At 39.1% G+C, this 24,901-nt stretch overlaps 1 protein-coding gene across 3 annotated transcripts in view; it reads right to left on the reverse strand.

Annotated features, from left to right (window-relative positions):
* Window positions 1-24,901, reverse strand: part of CSMD1 (CUB and Sushi multiple domains 1) — a 2,064,385-nt gene that overhangs the window by 168,474 nt on the left and 1,871,010 nt on the right. For all 3 annotated transcript variants that reach the window (XM_054657204.2, XM_016960221.4, XM_054657205.2), the window contains 5 exons: window positions 14,346-14,534; window positions 6,075-6,252; window positions 4,522-4,667; window positions 3,638-3,718; window positions 2,440-2,553 (listed from right to left, as the gene is read on the reverse strand). In XM_054657204.2, coding sequence (XP_054513179.1) covers window positions 2,440-2,553; window positions 3,638-3,718; window positions 4,522-4,667; window positions 6,075-6,252; window positions 14,346-14,534 — 708 coding nt within the window. The remainder of the gene's footprint in view (window positions 1-2,439; window positions 2,554-3,637; window positions 3,719-4,521; window positions 4,668-6,074; window positions 6,253-14,345; window positions 14,535-24,901) is intronic.

A 24,901-nucleotide genomic window follows, 5' to 3' on the forward strand; every position in this document is an offset into this window, starting at 1 on the left:
ACCTTGAGGAAAGAATCCATAAATAGACCATTGTTGCTCCTGGAAGATGGCAGAGACGTTGGCTTTCTTCTAAGAAGACAGTGACTTGGATCTCCTGACTCTGCACCCAATGCAATCCCCACTTCTAAGTAAGGCAACCTAGAGGCACGGATTTTGATGACTTCCACAGCCTACGGTCTGCTTAGCGTTTAAACAGACGAGCAGGCCAAGGGTGTGGCCCTCTGCTCAGGTAGTGGTTTCCTGTAATCAATAGTTCTCATGTAGATACAACTTAAACGTTAATATTTTTTCAAAAAAAAATCTAAGTTATTATGGATATCTGATAATAATTCATTCCAAAATGTATGCCAATTTTTCTTCAGATGTAGAAGACTGTTTCTCTCTTTCAGGGTGCCTGGAATCCTGCCTCATTCCAGAATGAGAATGCACAAAATTATCAGACTTTTTTTTTCTTTTTCTTTTTCTTTTTTTCTTTTTTTTTTTTTTTTTTTTTTTTTTTGAGACAGAGTTTTGCTGTGTCTCCCAGGCTGGAGTGCAATGGCAAGATCTCGGCTCACTGCAACCTCCACCTCCTGGGTTCAAGCAATTCTCCTGACTCAGCCACCTGAGTAGCTGGCATTACAGGCATGCGCCACCATGCCCAGTTAATTTTGTATTTTCAGTAGAGACAGGTTTCTCCCTGTTGGTCAGGCTGGTCTCGACCTCCCAACCTCAGGTGATCCACCCACCTCGGCCTCCCAAACTGCTGGAATTGTTACAGGCATGAGCCACCGCGCTCGGTTAATTTTGTATTTTCAGTAGAGACAGGTTTCTCCAGGTTGGTCAGGCTGGTCTCGACCTCCCAGCCTCAGGTGATCCACCCACCTCGGCCTCACAGAATGCTGGGATTACAGGCATGAGCCATCGCACCCGGCCAGTTATCAGACCTTTGAGGAGGATCCATGCACAGGCGTGAGCATCTGCAAAACCACTGCAAAGTCAATATTTTTGAAGAAAACTTCCATTTACAGGGAAGGCAGTTAACATTATAAAACACTCAAAAAGATAAATTCATTTAATACTCGGTGAGTCTTTACAACAATCTCAAAAATAAAGCGGATAAATCATCCTCTCTGTGCACAGTGCAGGGAGGAGCGACTTGCTCAAAGCTGCCTGATGGAGTGACTCTGGCTCCGGGTCCTGTCTTCCTAAATCGTGGGCCCTTTTAGCTGTGTCACTCACCCTAAGGAATGACAATAGTTGGATTCCTTGAAAGAGCCACAATGCTCAAAAGCACTACATCTGCACTTCACTATGATTTTGAAGTCATAAAAACTATTCTAATTAGGAAAGCTTTTGGATAGGTGAACTAACAATGTTTCGACTTACTTGAGCATTTGAGCTTATGTAAAGTTTTTCAAGTCTTTTTCATTCAATGATACTTGAAAGTGGTGTCTATTAATATTTTAAAAGTAATCTACTTGTCTTCTAACAGATTAAATCAACAGATTCAGCCTCAGTATCTTGTTCTACTATTGTATATTGTCTATATTCTTGCATATGGTCTACATATGTTAAACATATGTGAGAAAAACTTGAGATGCGCATGTTTCATTTTTTATATATTTACATCAAAATATTAAACACCAGCTAATTATATGCATGCTGAGGTATTTATAGCAAAACGAAATGATATTCAAAAGTTGCCTTGAAACGCATCAAAAATATAGCGTAGCTTAATAAATGGCTAGAAAGATAGCAGATAGGCATGTGATAAAGGAAATACTTTGTAAGTTTTCATAGTGGAAGCTAGGTGGTATATATTCAGGTGTTGAATTATTCAGGTATTAAAATTATTTCAACTTTGCCATGTTTGAACATTTACATGATAAATTGCTGTGAGAAACATGATTTCTTATTTGATATGGACTTGGTTTATTTTCTAGGACTAGAAAAAAGAAAAAGCATCATTAGATATTTCTGTTAGCATGTTAGTTTCATTGCAATGGGATCAGAGCACAGATTAAGTGCAGGCTGGGTGCAGTGGCTCATGCCTGCAATCCTAGCAATTTGGGAAGCTGAGGCAGGTAGATAGCTTGAGTTCAGAAGTTCAAGACCAGCCTGGGTAACATGTTGAAAACCCATTTCTACAAAAAAAAAAAAAAAAAAAAATCCAAAAATTAGCCAGGCATGGTGGTGCATGCATGTAGTCCCAGTTACTCAGGAGGCTGAGGCAGGAGGATCACCTGAGACCAGGGAGGTTGAGGCTGTGGTGAGCCATGATTGCACCACTGTACTCCCAGCTGGGTGACAGAGTAAGACCCTATCTCCAAAATAAATAAATAAATAATAAACAAATACATAAGTTCACACCTATACAAAGAAATGCAGACCAATACAAACAATACAATTTTCCATGTTGAATAAGTTTATGTAGTTTTAGTATCGAACAGTGCATACCTTCACATGTTGGGAGGGAACCCTCAAACTGCAACTGGGAACTGAGCTTGCAAGTCAGAGTGTCGGTCCCCACCAAGGTGTACCCGGGGTGGCACTGGTACTTCACAAAATCTCCTAGAAGAGTCAATACAACAAACCAGGAAATTGTGTGTGACCTTCTGACTGTGTGAAGGTGTGACACATGTAGGACTACTTAATGAATTAAATCAACTTGCAAATCTTTTTAGAAACTATGTCTGTATTTATTTTTAGTCTTTTAAAAATAATACCGTTTTAAGTTCTTAATTTATAAAAATGATCTATTAAGCTTAGCCAATATTAGTACTGAAATGATGTGGCAGCTTTTCTTCCTTGACTGAGGCATCCGTGTTGGTTTCCCTTCCCCAGTGATTGCTGACGGAAAGAAAAAAAAAGTAAAATAGAAGCTATGGTTTAAGCAACACTGTAAAATCGAATGGCTTTACAGCATCCACAGAGACTCATCTCTGACCTTGGCATACTTAGCACAATGTTCCAATTAACTAAGCCAGGGTGAGGACAGCAGAAATTGGGTCACGTAGTTTGACCAGTGGTCTGAAACACAGGGCAGAGTTTTATAACTGGGGCTGAAAAATCCTGGGTTGCAATAACTATACTATAAACATATGCCATCACTGCTTTCTCAGTATGACCAGAAGAGTATTGAATAAATTAGATCATTAATGTAAAAAGATATAGCAGAAATCCTAAATATCATCACTAAATATTTTCTCTTATTATATCCCAGTTTCAATGAAATGTCACTGTTATGTAATCATCCTTTCAGCCGCAAATGATTAACATTTTTCTCAAGTGCGTGAATGTGTCCCCCTAACCGAATGCAAATATCTGCCCAAGTCTGTCTCTGAAAACTTTATTAAAAACTATGAACTACCAAATGTTGTAGAGGAAAAAAATGTTCAAACTGACATCAAAATTCAAATGGCAAAACAAAAAAAAAATCCTGGTAATGAAGAGGGACAGACATTTTCTGTTTGATACATGACCTCTGTATAAGTTCTCAGCAATACTTTAAGGATAGTTTGTTCTTTGTTTCTGTTTTTGTTTTTGTTTCTCTGACAAATTACTCATTAACTTGTCTGAGTAATGATTACAACAAGAAGTGGGTGTAAAAAAATGTCGTGCTGAGTTCATGGTATTGTAATGAAGAAAGTATTACCTATTTCGAAATCATCATCCTCAGTAAGCATTTCTGCCTGTGGAACTGCTGGGGGAGGTTGACATTTCTTGAGCTGAAATGCTAAATGATTAATGGAAAGAATAATAATAATTGCAATTACACTTGCTGAATAAACACAACTATTACAAAACATTCATCTTACAGTTGTTATAATGCTTAAGTACACGGACTGAAATGTCTCTATTCCTGAGTCATAGTTTTATAAAATTCCCAAGCTTCAAATGTTCATATTATTATTTAGTGCCAAAAAATAGTTAAAGCCCAAGGAAAAAAGTGCACAATTATTTTTTAAAGTATATCATTTAAATAAACACACTTTACAGATGTTTGGATTTCTGCAAGAACGACTCAACAGTCACAACCTGGCTCCCTGTCCATGTGCAGATTTGATAACGTCTGCCCTGTCCCTTGTCCTGAGGAATTCTGTGCGTGGCAGTGTTCGTGAGAGATAAGCGATTGATTGACAGATGTTCTGCATATCGTTTAGAGTGCATTCCCAGGATTATTGGAGGTTTGCTTTCACACCATTTATAGTTACATGACATTTGCTATAACACCTTATCTTGAGACAGGGATGAATAAATCTATAAAAGGTACCAAATCTCTTTCAATGGTCTTCATCTCAGAGTTTCACTTAGGATACATGTATCTTGGAATAAATCCAAGCTTGATACGATGTTAAATAATGAAGACTCATTAAACAAAAAAAGGACCACAGGAAACGCTGGCCTCCAATGCAAAAGAATCATACACGCCCTCGGCTGAATCAAGAAACTTCAGCTAGAAACAAGGCGTGGGTCAACACTGCAGTAAACACCACATGGAATTCTCAGTCTTAACTAACGGAGTGAAAATCAACTGACCGTGGAAATTGAGGACAAAGAAGCCTCCATTTGAAAAGTCGCTGTGGAACTTGAGCAGGACTTGGTTGGTGGAGCTATACGCCGTTTCGAGAGCTGTGTTGCCACTGAAAACTCCCAGCTGGGGTGAGTTCTGATCGGGACCATCCCTAGGAAAGACAGAAAGAGGTGGCTGGCTGAGGATATTTACTTCTGAGTGAGATTTATGGAAGCTTTGGCTAATGAATTAATTTTTTTAATAAAAGCAATAAAACATATGCATTCTCTGGATACTGTGTTTGTAAACATCAAGATGTTGAATGTCCACAAAGTTGAGGAACCCTCCAGTCTCTGTCTTTCATTAATGTTCCGCAGGCGCTCAGCACTTGTCAAATGTCAACACTCACCGGCGCTGGTGGCTCATGCCTGTCATCCCAGCACTTTGGGAGGCCAAGGCGGGCAGATCACCTGAGGTCAGGAGTTTGAGACCAGCCTGGCCAACATGGTGAAACCCTGTATCTACTAAAATTACAAAAATTAGCTGGGCCTGGTGGCAGGCACTTGTAGTCCCAGCTACTCGGCAGGCTAAGGCAGGAGAATTGCTTGAACCCAGGAGGCGCTGGTTCCAGTGAGCCAAGATCGCGCCACTGCACTCCAGCTGTGTGACAGGGCAAGACTCTGTCTCAAAAAGAAATAAATTTAAAAAAAAAATAAAAATGTCAACACCTGTGAGATTTTCCATTCTAAATATGGAGCTTAATCTATGGGGCATGGCCAACCACAGAATGCTGTTTTGTTTTGGTTTTAAAACGGCAGTTTCATTGTGGTCAACCTAATATTTCAAATTCTGTTTCTCCTCACTCTCACATCCACTGACTCTGGTCGTTGTCATCTTAGATGTCTGATTTACTTCCACAACCTCAAAGCCAGTCTCCTTTCTTGCCCTCTGCTACTTTATTTCCCACAAAATGAGCCCGTCATTCTGCAGCCCATATCTGGCCTTGGAGCTCTGCCTGTCAGAGCCCAGGTGCATCCTCACTGCCCCAAGAACAAAGCCCAAGGCCTTCACATGCATTTCCAGGTCCTGCCTTAGTTGCCCTGGCTGCTGGCTTCTGCTCCTGCTCCCCCTGTGGGCTCCAACAAGAGTGCAGCCACACCACACACAACACGCACACACACACACAACATACACAGCACACACACAGACACCACACACACACACATGTAAGCCACACAGACATACACAAGCCACACACACCACACAGACACACCCACAGAGACACACATCACACACACATACCCAACCCCCCAACCCACACCCACAAACACACATCCAATACATACACACACAGATGCAGACACACAGACATAATTCTGCCTATTTCTACCATGTAGCAAAACCCACATGTACTATGTGAAATTGATTCCCTATATCTCTGGATTTCGTTGGTGAATTTCTTCTCTAGTATCTAAGAAGTTTATTCTAAATACGTGCCTTGTATATAAATGGCATATGTATGCTAAGTCAGAATTGTTTATCACAATTACAGATATTTTGACTTGAGAGGTTCTCATACCAAACAGCAATGTAATCGTTGACAGCTTCCGTCTGTAACAGGGTGAAGTTGATGTAAACTCCGTGCCCCGGAGGCACTGTGATGAGCCAAATGCAGTCCTTCAGGATCGGATACTCATCAGGAAAGCCAGGGGAGTAGATGGTGCCGTTCTGAGAAGTTACGTTGTACCCACAAGGGGCTGCAAAGGAAACGAAGAAAAAACAAGCGCCATACAGCTGATTTTAGAAAGTAGAAAGCTAAATATTTGACTCCAAAGTACCTTAGCCAACATTTTTCCTGATGGGAAACAGGTGTGAAATATTTCTGAATCACCATTTTGTCAAAATTACTGCCCTAAAATCTGAAGACCTTAGAAGAATTATATGTCTAAGCTAAATTATCTCAGTTTTATTTAATATATTCTCCATATCTTCAAAATCCCTTTTGGATAAATTTATTCTTCTATGCCTCAAATAAAATCCTTAGTTAACACTTGTGACCTGCTGATAACCCATTTCAGTGTCCAGCACAATGAATTATGGGGAAAGTATTCATAAATATGTAACTGCTTTTTCTAACTCACACTGCTAGACCCTATTTATAAGCCATCTGAAAGAGTGTCATCTAAGTCTATTTGCCTTAAAACAAAGACATTATCAATTCTTTACAGATCTATACGTGAAGAAGTAAGATAATGAAGAAGTAAGATAATGCAATGTAAGATTATGTAAGTGGTGTTTTACGGAAGCATTTCCAGTTTTTACTAGTATTCAATGACTTGAAGAACTAAAACAATACCCAATTTATTTTCATTTTTGTTAAGAAATTTATATTTATTATTTTAATAGCAATTATTTTATTTATGGAAAATGACATTTCCAAACACTAATGGAATAACCTGAAATATAGTCTTTAATTTAAATATTCATATAGTGCATCAAAGTCATAAAACTTTGAACTTTGAAATCAAACCAACAGGTAAGAGGTGTGAGATGAGTGTTCACAACTCTCTTGAACCTTGAAGGGCTGTCAAAGATTTGCCACAAATGGTATTGAATTCAGGTGGAGGAAAAAGGCCCAAATACACAAACAGATAAACAAAAAGAAAAGTTTAGTAACAAGTGAGAATATACCATGAGGCACGATATGATACACTGTTGAACTGCACACATGTGTATTGATTTGAAAAGAACATTGGATTGAACCTGGCTGGAGATTTGGATCTTTTCATCAGAAGAAGGGACTGTATGTAGAGACTACTTTAGAAGTTTTACAGCGTAATTATTACTAAGTGAGGTTTGGAGTCAGACAAACCTGGATTTGTAAGCTGGAAAAGCAAATTATCCCTGGGAGCCTCCATTTCTATAAATTCTATGAGGTCAGGGTCTGGGATACTCCTGAAGCTTGTCATGTGTAAAATGGGACCATAGGCCGGGCACGGTGGCTCACTTCTGTAATCCCAGCACTTTGGGAGACTGAGGTGGGTGGATCACCTGAGGTCAGGAGTTTGAGACCAGCCTGACCAACATGGTGAAACCCTAACGCTACTAAAAACACAAAAATCAGCCAGGTGTGGTGGTGCACGCCTGTAATCCCAGGTACTTGGGGGGTTGAGGCAGGAGAATTGCTTCAATCTGGGAGGCAGAGGTTGTAGTAAGCCGAGATTGTGCCATTGCACATCAGCCTGGGTGACAGAGTCTCTGTCTCTAAAAATAATAATAATAATAATGGGACCATAAACCATGCTGTCCCCATAACAAGCTACTTTTGTCTCCTGTTGGCAGTGCACTTTTCCTCCCCTCCAGACGTCGAGGGAGTGTTCACATGCTTTTCTTCTATTTTTCTGCCAAGGCAAACTTGTCTCTTCCTTTAAAACTCAACTCCTTGTCACCGCATCCTTAAGGTCTTTCCTGGTTGTTCTGGCTCTAGAGGTCCAGGGTCTGCTCACAGAGCACACGGCTCCCACGAGACTGTCAGCCTCTAGGAGACAGGGTCTGCATCTCCTCCCACCCCAGCTGCTACCTCCTTTCAAGAGTCCCTACTGTCTAGCTCAGGTCATGATAAACAAATTGATAAATTGGTGAATTAGAGAATAACCAGAGAGCACTTTAAGAGTAAACTCATGAAACCAATTAGGCTGAAACCCTTTACAGGTGACTCCATGCTATTAATTTAGTGTGGACTTACAATGCTAAGGTTTCCCTTTTGCATTTCTGCTTTTCTAGTTGAATCTTGTAGTTACATAACCACATTATATATAGTAGCACCCTTCCTGTTGGGAAAACAAAATAAAAAGCCATCGTTCCTACCTCTTAAAGGGCAAAAGAAATGAGGTGGTGATTTTCTTGGTAGAACACATTCCTGATTCCAATACTATTTATGCCACTGAATAGCTCTATGACATTGAGCAAGTCAGTGATTCTTGCCATGATTTATCTATCAAATTCAAATAACAAATCTTTTCACTCACTCACTCAACAAGTATCTACTGAGAGTGGGTTATGTGCCAGGAAGGGTGCCTGGGGCTGGAGATGCCACAGTGAACCGTAGAGACCCCGTTGCTGCCTTTGTAAAAAGCTTATTGAATAGTGATGAAGAGAGATATTAAACAAACACTACAGAAGTTTAAAATTCAACGGGTGCAAGTGTTGTGAAGGAAAATAACAGACGCTCATCATCACATAAGATAATAATATTCTATCCATAAGCACACAAAATTCTCTCAAAGCAAAATCCTGTTGCCCTCCCACTGGGTAGTCCAGAGATAGAAAAAAAGAGGACCCTAAGAAACTGGAGTCAAAATTTCCTCTCTCATTTCCCCTGGCCTGATCTTTATCTACTTCCAGACCGTCTTTATCCTCCCTGTAGTGGCATCAAAGGCATGTTTGCATTTCCCCAAGTGGTGGCGTCTCACTGAGCTCCGCAGAGATGGGGGCCTGTGATCTGCCTCTGCAGGAAGTGTGTGTGTCTCGGCAGGAAGCGTATCCCTCCTGCCTTCCTTTCTTTGAAGGCTGGGTTCCAAGTGGAGTCTGGACTGAGATCAAAGAGGAAGCTCTGCGTGGAGCACGGCACGTACCTCCCAGCTCCTCACCTGTCTGCCTGGGAGACACTGGTCCAAGCCTGACCAGGAAGACAAACAGCTGACCATGGCGTCAGCAACTGAAAGAGATAGAGAGGCTACACTCCCTCCACTCTCAGGAGCCATAGAGTAAAGAGACGCGCACGCATTTCCGTGCTCATGAATACCCGGATGTTCACGTGGGAGAGAGCGTTGCTGTGCAAGACAGTGAAGGAGGGAATTGCTCAAGCTATTTGCTCATGTATTTTTCCAAGAATAAGCAAATAAAGATAAGAAAGCTACATATTTTGATCCAATTCTAGAGCTAGCAGTCGCTGTGTTGAAAGAAATGGCAGTGATGTCTAACTTGAATGTCACGCCCAGTGGGAAACTTGCCCAGGTACCCCAGCGCCACTGGCTTCCCCCACAACGCCACTCTCTATCATTGCCTCAAATACCACGGAGGCTTCCCTTCGTTCATTGACATCCCTGAGAAGTGGGAAGGGGGGACTTTTGGTGATTCACACACACAAAAGTTATGGGTATATGTGACTGACTCCTGCTCAGGTGTGAAGCCACAGCTCGAAGATACCAGAAAATCAACTGGGGGGTTGGCACACCTTGGCACAGGAGGGCGGAGGTACAAGGAAACATCTCTTTATTGTGCTACCTTTTCCTCTCTTTATGCAATGTGACTTTCTGTGAAGAGAGATGGATAGGGCATATTAAGTGATATTACATCAAATTAAAATTAAAACAGGCTGGGTGGTATGGCTCATAGCTGTAATTCCAGCACTTTGGTAGGCTTAGGGAGGAGGATCATTTGAGCCCAGGAGTTCGAGACCAGTCTGGGCAATACAGGGGGATCCCATCTATTAAAACAAGCAAACAAACAAAAAACATTAATTATCCATGCATGCGAGCACATGCCTGTAGTCCTAGCCACTTGGGAGGCTGAAGTGGGAGGATTGCTTGAGCCTGGCAGGTCAAGGCTACAGTGAGCAGTGATTGCACCACTGCACTCCAGCCTGGGCAACAGACTGAGACTCCATCTCAAATAAATAAATAAGTGAAAACAAAATAATTTAAATTTTAAAACCTTGAATGTTTGCCAAGAGACTTATCATTTATAGATGGTTTTCTCTAGTATTATGTTAAGTTTTTTGCCTAAATAAGAATATGAAAGAAATTCCATATTAAAAAGCTAATAAATACACTTGGCATAAATATTAATATAAAAATATAATAAATATGTTATAACATATATATTAATATAAAAATATCTTGACTCTCAATATATCGAAGATACTGAAAGTTTAATCTCCCCTAGTGTGTAGGGAACCAGAGTTATTCCTGCCATCATTTTTCTTCCTTCTGTTACTCTGGTTTCCTTAGAAGCATTTTCAGAGAAGAATCCAGAGCGCACTCTGTCTTGGAAATTGCCGGTTGGTAATGGAGATTTTAAAGACTGTATTTGTGAATCCAGGTAAGAAAAATAAGGAGACAGAGTTGCATTCTTTATAGTTATTTTTATTCTCTATTACTGGGAAAGATTATTTTCTGTATTTACCAATCAGCTTGGTAAACCTTAAATTTAAAAAGTATGTATGTAATAATACATTGTTTAGCTGCTTGCATTTCTCATGTCAATTTTGCAATAAAATTGTTTTCTGCTTACAAAATCTGTCAAATTCAAAGAAGCTGTTAACATACCTATCACAACATATTATTTACACTACTAATTATCTCTGTCTGTGCAATTCCCCACTATACACATACTAATGCATTTAAGTCAAGTTTATTATGATAGTGTTTAAGATTTATTTAATGCCTAAAATTATATTTTTATGCGTAAACATTTCAGTGTTAAATGATTAATTAGGTCAGCAAAATATTTTAAATGGTTGAACTATATTTGTAAGTGTGAATGCATATTTAATTAGAAAATTACATTTAATAAGTTAATAAACCAAATTCTACTTAATCATATTTTAACAATTACAATCCCTCCCCCTTTTTTTTTTTGAGATGGACTTTTGCTCTTGTCACCCAGGCTGGAGTGCAATGGCGCCATCTTGGCTCACTGCAACCTCCGCCTTCTGCGTTCAAGTGATTCTCCTGCCTCAGCCTCCCAGGTAGCTGGGATTACAGGTGCCTGCCACCATGCCTGGCTAAGTTTTGTATTTTTAGTAGAGTTGGGGTTTTGCCATGTTGGCCAGGCTGGTCTCAAACTCCTAACCTCAGGTGATCCACCCACCTCGGTCTCCCAAAGTGTTGGGATTACAGGCGTGAGCCATTGTGCCCGGCCTACAACCCCCACCTTTTTTTAATTTTTTAACTGAGACTTCTGTGGAATTATGTTACTGACAGAAAAATAATGTCTTGAATTTCTCAGATAACTTTCAGAGACATATTCTTTCATTTGTTTACTTTCATAGATATCATAATTTCAGATCACAGTTTTTCAGATAAATTTATACTATATTAATTTCATAAAGTAGATTCTTATGCAGCTTAACATGTATTTTCAGTATATAAATACAAATTGATTTCATATATACTTGTGAAGACTGATGCCTTGGGATTTAGAATTATTTTATTAATTATCTAAACTGGCCAATTTTTAATAAAGACATCGAGAAGTTGTTTAAAGTATCTGTGTTTTTTCTGAAGTTCTTTTGAAGTCTACAGGGCTGGACCTTTGAAGATGGTTTTTCAGTACACTTGACCTATATAGCAATCACTGACCTGAAATGATAAGCCACTGTCAATTAATAAAATACATGTTACATGAAGATACTGGGTTGTCAGCAGTGTTTACCACTGTCTCTGGGGAAGACTGAAGTGACATATAACTGTAACTAATAGGCGTTTGAACAGCCTCCTCATTCTTATGAAGCAATGACTTTTTTAAGAAATATAAACTTTCACAAGTAAAGCACCTTTTGCGTTAAATAACACCTTTTTTAATATGAAAAGGATATTAAACACACATTGGATGGTTCTTAGAAAATCCTTTATATAGGTCCTCTAATTGTTTTCAATTATTTATGATAAACTATTACATCAATCCTGCGTTTCAGTTTCTTTATTAGGTTTACGAGTACTGGTAAAAATAGAAATATAATAGTAAAAATGCTTGTTTAGTAAAGAACTTGGCATGGATCAGAGAGATCTGTGGCATCCTCCTGGACTCTGCCACATGTGTCTTTTCCCTGGAAGATATTGACATATCCCCTCCCTGTTAAAACCATAATGACAAGCATGATAGTTTTAGAGATGTCTCTGAGTTCTTCTAATGGAGAATGAAGCCTCAGGCTGGTTTTGGGAGTCTGAAGGGGTTTAGGCTTTAAACTCATCCAGAGTTTAGCTAATTCTGGATGGTGTTATATACCATGTTAGAATTAGGAAAGGTGGCATCACTTTAAATTCTATCAAAAAAGGTAGATTTTGTTATTTTCACACTGACAAAATAATTCTAAGCCAGAGCAGTTATTTCCATATTGAAAAACTAAGCTTGAGAAAGCAATAAAATCAAATTAAATATTTAATTGTAGTTTTTTTAAAATATCAAGCCAGAGTCTACCATTTACATATGAATTCAAAGTCTTCACACCAAACTTGCAAATAAGAAGAGGTTTCAATCCTGATAATTTCAAAGGAATTTATACATATATATGAGTTTCTAGAACGGAAAGTAGACTTAAAGATTTAAAAAATGTTTTAATGAAAAATAGCCCAGATAGGTTACTGCTATCCTTATTTTATAAAATTAATTTTAAGTGCTATTTTATATGTAATTAAATAAATATCAGATTAAGATAAAATACTTTTAAAATGTGGCTAAAGAATTGTTTGTAGTTTTTTTTATTTTATTTATTTATTTATTTTGAGACAGAGTCTCACTCTGTCGCCCAGGCTGGAGGGCAGTGGCGCGATCTCAGTGCACTGCAACCTCCGCCTCCCGGGTTCACGCCATTCTCCCACCTCAGCCTCCCGGGTTCACGCCATTCTCCCACCTCAGCCTCCGGAGTAGCTGGGACTACAGGTGCCCACCACCACGCCCAGCTAATTTTTTTTTGTATTTTTAGTAGAGACGGTGTTTCAGCGTGTTAGCCACGATGGTCTTGATCTCCTGATCTCGTGATCCGCCCACCTCAGCCTCCCAAAGTGTGCTTGTAGTTATTTTTATAATAATATAGAATAGGTAAATACAGGTAAAAACTGTGATTTTAAAAGCCTACTGATATGCTTCTTTTACTTCTTCAGTAGAAATTAAAGCACAGCCAGATGTCTTCCCCTTTTCCCCACAGGATACAAGTGCTTAGCATTTCAAAGGTCCACGGAGTTGGTAATTTCATTATTTTTTCATTCAAAGGTCCTGTATGTATAGTGTGAGAATATCGGGTTTACAGTAAATTTTCTATTGCATATGCATTCTTCCTACACATAGTATGGATCTATTTATTTTAATTAGATATTGAAAAAATGTTAAAGTCATCATAAAAATGAGGCAGTCACACAGAAGCATTAAAGTAAGGATTCCTGCTCAGGAAAGGACGTCTAAAGAGACCAGGTCCTCTGTTGCACCATCAAACGAGAACTTGCCTCCAGCCTCTCCGTAGAGCCCCTCTTGCAATATTAAACCACTCTACTATTTTCTCCTATGGCTACCTCTACACTGCGCTCTTTTTTACACTGTTTCTTCTACCTGGAGTGTTCCACTTCCGAGTAGCAAAATGCTATGTACCTTTCAAGGCCCACTACAAAAATGAGCTCATTTTTCTGAAATGCAAAATCAATATGCAATTATCATAAAAGCTAAACAAAAAGAAATACCAAGGATCAAATTAATAAGTAACCTTTTTCCCTCTGGTCCTACAATCTGATATAACCACCGTAAAGCTGAACGCTGCTGACTTCCCGGAGATTTCCCTGATGGCTTCCCAAGCCTGTGCCATCTCCTTCCCTGCAGCTCAGTATACCATTCCTCTTGTGTTTACTATTTTGCCATCCTTATAATTTCCTTGGCAACAAGGATTGTTTCTTTACTTTTAACTTAACAGTATGCGACATATTCCTTAAATACTAAGTAGATTGAGTAAAACATAATAGATTCTCAACGAATATTTATTGAATACATTAATAAATTATTGGATATGTTCATTTAATATTTAATGTGCTATTATGCCCATGAAACATTAAATTGCCCCCATGCGAAATGATGAACTTACCATCACATCTTGGAAAAGGGTAGTTCCAGTTTCTGTTGATCCCGTGCTGACAAGTGAGGACAGGATGGCCTATTAGAATGTACCCAGGATAACACTCGAAAGATATTGATTGCCCCACGCTGTAATCCGAGTTGATCATGTACCCATTCTGAAATGGGGGTGGATCTGGACAGTTCTGTAATTCATAGGCTGAAAGAAACAAACAGACAAAATAAAGCTTATATTTGTGAGGTTAAATTACTTCGGAATTTGCAGGAGTGTCATCATATGTGACTGCTTGAGATGAAGTTGTTGGATAAGTTTAATAATGTATATTTTCTAAGTAGTCAGTTGCCATCCAGACCAATATAATTATTATTAGTAGTAGTAGAATCATAACCATATGCATTTAATAAATAGTGTGTACTTTAAAAGGAAAGTAGCACATACCAAAAGTAAATTTTATAATGTTTACCTTGGAAAAAAGGCATATGATGTAAATTATTTAAGAAAGTAATACAGGCTGGGAGCGGTGGCTCATGCCTGTAATCCCAGCACTTTGGGAGGCCGAGGCGGGAGGATCACAAGGTCAGGAGATCAAGACCATCCTGGCTAACACAGTAAAATCCTGTCTCTACTAAAAATACAAAAAGTTAGCCTGGCGTGGTCATGGGCGCCTGCAGTCCCAGCTACTCAGGAGGCTGAGGCGGGAGAATGGTGTGAACCTGGGAGGTGAAGTTTGCAGTGAGCCGAGATCTTGCCACTGCGCTCCAGCCTGGGTGAAAGAGCAAGACTCTGTCCCCCACCCCCCCAAAAAAGGTAATGCAAGTAATAATAAAAGGAGCCTACAAAAAATGTTGGGTGAACATATACCTAATAATTCCCTTTTATTTTAAACAGGAAATATACTACCAGTCTGAGTACTCCTAACTGGAAAATATGTTGTTATTTGGTTTAACTATACAAATATAACAGGAAAATCCATTGTACTTTTTTTAGTCTTTTTCTAAAAAAAAAAAAAAAAAAACACTGTATAATCCCTAAGCTGACAACTACTATCAGTATAATTTTTTATAACATGATTTATTGTGCTTTATCATTCAGTCTTTATGTTCCCTAGAATAAACTCCAGGTAAGACAAGAGATAATAAATGTTTGCAGTCTGTGTGGTTTAAACATTTACTCATTAATGAGTAAGAATTAACTAATCCATAAATCAGGTATCATCTGATACTGTAATTTTAAAGCTAAATGGGCCACCGTACAGACGCCTGTCGCCCACTCTGGGAAGAGGGCGTGAGTACTCACTGCAGTAGAAGCCCTCTCTAGCATCTTTGAATCTTTAGGCACAGCTTTATCCATAAAGGCAGTTCCCATGAGACTGGGAACCTGCTCCTAATGCAGCAGCAAAGCCACACCGCGCAGCACCAGTTCTGGGGGAACCTCCGCCCTGCCAGGTAATTCTGCTGAAACCAACCCTCAGCACCAGGCAACACAATGAGTCTTAAAAGAGCATGAGGTCACCGGTCATTGTCCTCACAATCAACTGAAAATCAAGTCATAAAATAAAGTCTCCGAGCTTCTGCAGAGGGGCCTTTTCTGTGGAGAATGAAGTGAAATGGAAATTTCAATTTTATGTGTAAATTCCTTAACCATTGACAATATTGGACTGAGCCTGTAGCTTTGAAACTTGTAAACAAATGCTGGAAAACGAAACAGTATATTATTATGACAGGTGTTTCCCAGAATTCTAGACTTTTCTGTTTCTGTGTTCAGGACCTGAAAAAAAGAGGGGTGGGCCAGAAAAAAGATAGGACAGGGCAGAGGGGCCACCGGATAGGGGATGGGAACACAAAGGGCTTGATGCGGGATTACTCAGGGATTAGATTTAAGAGGCAGGTAAGGCTCAGAATATGAATCAGTCTGTGTTTTATATTACAGCAACTGGATATCACCATAAAGATAATGTGAGAACATATGGAAGACAGCAACCAGGCAACGTAATATGTGGGCCTGCAGCGTGGCCTTGGCGTTCACAAGAGTAATGTAAGTGCTGTTTGGAGTTTGTCTTCATTAACATTTGCCAAATGTTAAGCATTCCATAAAGCCATGAGGTTTCGTTATTATCCACAGCTTTCTCCTATTTAATAAACTAATGAAATGGCATTGTTTCCTCTTTAAAATAACAATGTGCAGGCTGGGCTCTGTGGCTCATGCTTGTAATCCCAGCATTTTGGGAGGCCGAAGCGGGTGGATCACAAGGTCAAGAGATCGAGACCAGCCTGAACAACATGGTGAAACCCTGTCTCTACTAAAAATACAAAAATTAGCCAGTGGGGGTGACCGGCACCTGTAATCCCAGCTACCTGTGAGGCTGAGGCAGAAGAATCGCTTAAACCCAGGAGCAGAAGGTTGCAGTGAGCCGAGATCACGCCACTGCACTCCAGCCTGGTGACACAGTGAGACTCCATCTCAAATAAATAAATAACAATATGCAATGCTAGTGAGTCGTTTCAGTAACTCAATGATGGCAACATTATTTGCCACAACTGTTTGGGAAAGTCATTGGAATAGAGCCATAAAAAATCAGTTGTAACATTAAACCTAGTAATACATTTACAGAAATCTCTATTATGAGCATAATTTCTAAGAAGAAAAAGGTAAATGTTTAAAGATGTTCATTGCAGCATTATTTACACTACAGAAATCCAAACAACTAAACAAAAAGAAAAAAATAGGGAGAGACTCATAAACGCCAGTGATGAAATGTCATATCTTTCAGTAGTCACAGATTGTATAGCTTTCTGTGTATTTATTTATATTTTCAATACTGTAAGCATACTATGCAGTTGACAACAGCATCCTGTGGTTAAGCCCGACTATAGTCAGCAGGTTAAAAAAAATCCTTTATTTAACCTTTCAGCATCCCTTGGTTTTAATTATTTTCATTTATACAATGATATGTCTCTGAACAAGAGTCAGAGAAGCAGCAGAAAAATGACTGAGAACAAGAAAAATTGATATCAGAGGACACACAGTGGCAAAAGCATCTTGAGATAATTCCTGGCATTGGCTCCCCCAGGGACGAGAACTGGGAAGAACACGAAGTGAGACAAATTCCTCCCAGAGCGGGAGAGGAGGAAACTTCATCTGGAGGGAAGCGCTGGGCAGCCTCTGAAACCCAGAACCCCACTGGATTATGTCGCTCATTACTAACAGGGCTTTGGGGGCTCCCTAAGAGCTCCAGACATCACCTCTTTTACCTACTATCTAAAGATGTAAAGGGCTGGGAGCAGTGACTCATGCCTGTGGTCCCAGTTACTAGGGAGGCTGGGGCAGGAGGACTGCTTAAGGCCAGGAGTGGAATGCTGCAGTGAGCTATGATCATACCACTGCACTCCAGCCTGGGGGACAGAGCAGGATCCTGTCTCATAAAAAGCAAGCAGACAAACAAACAAAAAACAGATACAAATGAGTATTGCCTAATTAACAAGATCAGGGTGAATATCAAGTAATTTATATGATAAAACTTAATAAACTGTCATAAGTTCAAATAAAGTTATTACATTTTATTTATAATGCACCTAAATATTATAGAGAATTAGCTGTATTTTAGGTTCGTGAGAATGTAATTGCAGTTTTTGCCATTACTTTCAATGGCAAAAACCTCAATTGCCTTTACACCAACCTAATGTATATCAATAATACAAAATTAGAAATAGTGTTTGAAAATGAGTATTCTGATTAACTCAGTGCTATCTTTTGAGATGTAATCTTTATAACTCAATATTTACAAGCTTTATTTACAGAAAATCCAAGATAAATTACTAGTTATAGAATGAATGCTTTAACCCATAAATGTATACAATTATAGTTTGCCAGTTAAAAATGTTATTACTTTAAAAAGATTTAATTACAAATAAAAAAATGAATGAATGTTCCAGAGCTGCTTTCTGGTAAAGCTACATTATACCATGGAACTACTGCGTTGATTAGAGACACTCTACAAAGATTTACTATAGATCAATAAACCTTATAAGCACAATTGCTATTAATAAAGTTTGCCAAATAAAAAGTATTTTAAACTCACAATTTTGTGAAAATGGAATTTGCAGTTGATGTGGTATGGCTGTGTCCCCACCCAAATCTCAACTTGAATTGTATCTCCCAGAATTCCCACATGTTGTGAATGTGGGAGGGACCCAGGGGAGGTAATTGCATCATAGGGTCCAATCAATCTCATGCTATTCTCGTGATAGTGAATAAGTCTCACGAGAGCTGATGGTTTTATCAGGGGTTTCCACTTTTGCTTCTTTCTCATTTTCTCTTGCTGCCGCCATGTAAGAAGTGCCTTTCACCTCCCACCATGATTCTCAGCTCCCCCGCCCCCAGCCATGTGGAACTGTAAGTCCATTTCAACCTCTTTTTCTTCCCAGTCTTGGGTAGGTCTTTATCAGCAGCGTGAAAATGGACTAATATAACAGTCCACCATACAGTAGCCACATTATATAGAATAGTGTTTCTCAGTTGTTTTTGTGTCTGATAAGTAGAATATTGGACTGTTGGAATCTTTTACATCATACTTGGCTTCAAGGAAAAAGTTCTCCAGGTGTTCGAAGGAAGAATATTCAAACCCTTATGAAACAATTATGTCTTAAAGGACGTAGCTCAAAGGCTACAGTGGCGTGTCCCTCATGATTGATTGTTTTTGTTGTTATCACCTATTTGAAAAACTAGATGCTTAGAAATCTAAGCTGATAAATGTAGGGACAGGGAACATTAAAACAGAAAGCCAGGCAGAATCAGCATCTCTCTCTTTCTCTGACACACACACCCCTCATCTGCATTCCCCCATCGTGTGGCTCCCTGGGCCAACCTGTCAAATGCATAGCAAGGCCACCGGTGCCTCTGCCAGGGACCACTCCAGGCTGAAGTCCACAAAAACAGCCTTTTCTTGAAAGGTACTGCCAAATGGCCTAGAAAACATCCACAGTGCATGGAATGCCTCCTCCCAATACTGCTGTTTGGACCTAAAATTGCTTTAGAGACCCATGCTCACAAAAAGAATGAATACTTCCACACTGGGTTTCAACTATCAACACATTTCCTTCTTTATTATTCTCTTTTAGAATGAAATCAGCAATTCATTTCTCATTCTTGTTTTGCTTTAAATGTAATAAACTCTCTTGGAAAAATGAGTCCTCCTGTACACCAAATATGAATGCTAATAAAACCTTAAGAAAAAAAAAACATGGAAAGCTGATTGCTGGTTTCTAGAGGAGGAGAAGCAAATAAAACTAGATTCAATAGAACCTCATCTTCATTAGAAGATTTCATCCACGAATTAGCAGTGCCTTGGAAGTATACAAGCCTCAATTACCACAGTACAATATTAACAAGTTAATGGTTCATAGGTACTCCTGCTGAACCTTCACTTAAAACAGCGTTTAACAGAGACACGCACACATTTACAACACAGGAGTGTTAATAGTATGTAAGGCAAGGCATTGCCTTAGTTTGGCTGTGTAGTCTGTTGGGTGATTTAAGAAGTACAATTAAGTTCTTTTTTGGGATACGTAAAACTAGTGTTGAAGGCTCTAGTGCCCTTCTGCTCATGAAAATAACCTCTAGGAAAAACACCGAAATAGGACATTTGAAGTTGTAATTAATGATTCTAAGCCCAATGGCTGCGGGCTACTCTAATCACGGAAAAAAAAAATTTTTTTTTTCTTTTCTCAATGGCAACAAAACAATTATCCTGTGTGTGTGTGGGGAGGGCGGAGCAGATTAGCCCATATGGGCAGTAGAGTGGTTTTCATTATTCATTTATTGAGTGAAATAAAGATTATTTATTGACTCTACTCTGTTATAAATGCTAGTTATAAATGGAAACTAGAAATGCGTCTTACTCTGGTGAATTTAGGCAAACAAATTAAAGCATAGATGATTGTATAAAAGAATTGTAAGTTGCATAAATTATTATTAAAAAATAAACAGTGGATTGAAATAAAGAAAATATAAAACCTGGTTAAGGTTATGCAGTAGTGGTCAAAATTGTTTTGTTGAAGAAATGACGTTTAAATTAAGATCTAAGTAGTAAAATGGTGCAGATCAGGAAAAGACCAAGAAAGGCAGACTTTTCAGCCAAAGGAAATAGTATGTGTTCCAAACATAGAAAGAGTTCAGTGTCTGGGATAAGGGGAGAGTTTCAGGAAAGAGGTGACCTCTGCAGCCCCTTCTCCTAAAGTGTGTGCCCCTTTTCACACTCTCCTAAAGTGTGTGCCCCTTTTCACACTCTCCTAAAGTGTGTGCCCCTTTTCACACTCTCCTAAAGTGTGTGCCCCTTTTCACACTCTCGCCACCTCCTAAGTGGAGAGGAAGTAGTCGTCAAATTGTTCAGACCACAGGACGTTCCTAAGAACACATTTTATAAGTGGACATAGACATATTATAAAAACCCAGGACCCATTTTTTCACCTGATAAATCCCATCTGCCAGTCAACATCATAATGATGACGATGATGATTCAAAACCCATGGCTCATTTCAGAATTATCTCAAGAATTTAAAATGCCAATTAGTTTCTTTTTCTATTGTAAACTATAAACTAAGTAAGAGTATCACTAAGTAAGAGTATCAGTTACACTATTTTTTGGTCTTTGTTCCAAATGTCTTGTTAAACTGAGTACTTTACTACTTAAATATTAATACCGATATTCCCTCAAACTTTTGATGTATAAAGTCATATTCTCTCTTTTCTCAAATGTCTTTTCCAAACTTGGATTCATTGTCACACTTCACACAATAAGGTATAAAGGACTATATTAGGAGTCTGAATGGAAATAACTAAAAATAAGTCATGAAGATAATTCCTGAGTATGCTGAAGAATTTTGGAAGGATCCTGTTGCATCCTGTTTAGTGTGGGTGTGATGGGTTTCATACTGCCTGTGCTGGCTTCGTGCAGGTGCCTCTGAAGGACTTGCAATGCACCACAGTGCCAGGCCACACAGGTGTGAGAGGGCGAAGGAGGCCTCAATCTGCTGTCAGAACCCTCATCGTGCATGGCCTTCTTGCTCTGTACCCATCATAAAAGCATTCACCCTCATAAATGGGTTGTAAACATATAAAAAGTTTTAATTTAAGAAAGAAAGTCATCAAGTAAGAGAAAAAGAAAAAAAGATCACTTCAGTGGAATTTGATAAAGAAGTTACCTTCTAGGGTAAAGGGTGGTAAAAGCCACGATTATCAAACAAATTCTGATTCAGCTGAAGGTCACAACTTCTGCATCCCCATACTGGGCAATTCCTAAAGACTTCTGAAGGCATTCTGTCTATTAGTTCTATAAGAGTTGTTATATTATCTGTCATTAAAAAGTTGAATTAAGGCCAGGTGCCGTGGCTCATGCCTGTAATCCCAGCACTTTGGGAGGCCGAGGTGGGCAGATTACCTGAGATCAGGAGTTTGAAACCAGCCTGGCCAACATGGTGAAATCCTATCTCTACTAAAATTCCAAAAATTAGCCGGGCTTGGTAGCAGATGCCTGTAATCCCAGCTACTCGGGAGGCTGAGGCAGGAGAATCACTTCAACCCAGGAGGCAGAGGTTGCAGTGAGCTGAGATCGTGCCACTGCACTCCAGCCTGGGTGACAGAGTTAGACTCCATTTCAAAAAAAGAAAAAAGTTGAATTAGAGAATCATCAACACATGAAGAAATCTACCTCGGCAGTACATACATGAGCCTTGAAGTAGTTTTGCAAAATAGGTGAGGCACCCTGGTGTGACCTGAGTTCAGCCTGGTTGTGCCAATACGGGGACTTGAACATTCCACTTAATCCCAGGAGGCTCATTTCTTCATTCATGAAAGGAGACTAAATATACCCATCTATACAAGGGCCACAGAATTAAATGGGATGCTAAAAGAAATGAATCACTGTTGGCATATATTAGTTCAGTAAAGCTTAGTCTTGATGGAAAGAATTGTCTAGTTTCTTTGATAAAATATTTCTCATTAATCAAGGCAAAGCCCTCGAGCCACTGCTCTGATGGAGACAGACCGAGAAGGAGGCTACTGCTTCTCGTGGTGGGAATTAGGGTGAATCACTCTAAGAAAAGGGCATTGCTACAGAGAATAGGGCTGCAGTTTACATCAAGGTGTACACTGAAGACTTTGAAGCCCCGCTTGAGTCCTCAGCTTCCCTCTCAATGAAAAGATGCATCTGGGGTCACAGTAGCATGTCAGCCATGAATGGTAGTCCACAGAATTTCCCAAGTGCACACATACAGAAGCTCACCAATTTCCCATATCTATCGGCTATTCTAAACTTCTGGGATAGCATATCAATCTTTCTTTATAACCAAGGATATCACCCTGGTTCTCAACTCTAAGACATATTTTCTGCCTAGTTATGCTCCATTTGTTCTCTTAGCTCCTAGTCCCAGCACCTGCTGATGAAGCCAACCAAACTGTTGCAAAAGTTGTTGTCAGAGTTTTGGGCCTCGCTGAGACTGCAGGCTTATACATCAATGCTTCGGGAGGACCAGCCTGCACATGAAACGTGCTCCCTGCATTGCAAGAGAGGCTTGCAGCAAGTGGAATGTGGAAATCTGAAGGTGCCTTCACCTAGGAGATGGGTCTACTGATGCACGCTGAGAACGTCAGCTTTTGGTTCAGAGGAATGGATCATTTAAAGGAGAAGGTGAGAGTGTTGCTTTTGCTTTCAGAAAACCCGTACAAGAAGGAGTAGATGCCTGTGATCTGCAGGGAGAACATCCATCAACAACGAAAATTCAGGTCCTAGTTTCTAAGAGTCTTGTCCACAAACTAAGGGGAAACTTAGCCTTTTCTGTCTCGTACATGGTTGCCCTAGTGGGGATGGGGATTGCTACAACTCTTTGGGGTCACTGTTGGAAGCACTTTTATGCAAAAGAGGCATCTTTGTAAAGCCTTAGGTTGAAAGCTCAATTCACTCATGCAGACGGGTAAAAACAGAGACTGAGTAAGCCCCCTTGCCCTGTTCCCCTAATTACTCAAAGTCGCTCAGAATCCCCCGTTGAAAGGAAAAGGAATGATGCAGTTTTAGAAGCATATCAACTTTATGGACAAATTATGGTTTGTATACAAGCAACAGTCTGCCTGCTCACATAATTCAGAATGAATTGTTCAGATGTTCATTGTACCTGGAGGTGGCTTAATTGCTTGTTCTTCTAAAGGGGAAAAATTGGTATAACAAACTACAGCCTATTTTCTAAGAAAATCATTTCACATAAAATTCAGCAGTTTTATGGTTGTGATGAAGAATAAACAGATTTAACACATTCGATTATCTTTATAAATGGTGTTTAGCACACATAGCAAAAGGAAGAAGAAAAATAGTGGAACTTTGAAAATAAAAGACATTTTTACTTGCTATGCCTAAAGCATTAAAATTATCTTTGAGATTTTGGCATTGAATAAGTTTTCTTTCCCAAAAAAGTTTATGCATTACAATGCAGGAATATGCTTTATAACACAGAAAAGAAAGAGAGCAAGATACTAAAGAACAAAGGAAGGAAAGGAGGAAGGGAAGGAGTGAGAGGGAGGGAGGGAGGGAGGAATGAAGGAATGAAGGAAGGAAGGAAGGAAGGAAGGGAAGGAAAGAAGGAAGGAAGGAAAGAGGGAAGGAGGGAAGGAAAGAAGGGAGGGAGGGAGGGAGGGACTTAACTTCTCCAAATTGCAAAACCTAAAAGAAAAGGAAGTCACTAAAATCTTTAACATGGCAAAATTTTTATGAGTATTATGAAAATCTAAGTATCAATAAGCCCAAGGCAATACCAACAAAAGTAAAATAACACAGAGAATTTTATCTTTTATAAAGGAATCCTTTGTTTAGATCTGAAAAAAATAACTATTATTCACATCAAGTGTTTAAATCATAGGTGCAATGAAACCATGCAGTTATCTCCCTAACGTCTATTTTCCCGCTAATATCTAGTTAGTTGATAAATATCTTCATGCTATTATCAATTTTTCAATTCTTGACTTAGAAATCGAGTGCATGGCTTGATTTTACCAAAGTTCTTAATAAGTCATATAACTTCAAGATAGCTACGTCTATAGTAACATCTCTGACCTTTACATGGTCATAAATAAATGACAAACTTTAAGAATAAGGTGTACAGCACAGACATCATTGAAAATGACAAGAATTCTCTGTATGATTTATGCATCTTCTTAGGAGTTATTAATTATAATCTTAGCTTCTAGATCTCAAGTAGAACCTAGGAATGTTTATTTGACTTACATATCAGAGTTAAGTGTCATCAATTTATCAATTTTATAAAATGGCAAACACTGACAAACTATCTAATTAAGTGTCACCTCTGTCAGATACGATACCCTACAAGAAAATAAAATAGCTCAAATTCATGTTCTCATTTATTTGTATTATTTATTTTTATATCTCAGTGATAGGAAATTAATTGTGTACAATAAAAAACATGTTGTTTCGAGTTTTTGTTTTTTTTTTTTTATTGAAAGTCCTTTCTTCTCCTTGACACCTGGCTTGGAATGGGGTGTCAAGACATGGGAAAGCAGGACCA

Source organism: Pan troglodytes, chromosome 7 (genome assembly GCF_028858775.2).
Source record: "Pan troglodytes isolate AG18354 chromosome 7, NHGRI_mPanTro3-v2.0_pri, whole genome shotgun sequence".
NCBI lineage: Eukaryota > Metazoa > Chordata > Mammalia > Primates > Hominidae > Pan > Pan troglodytes.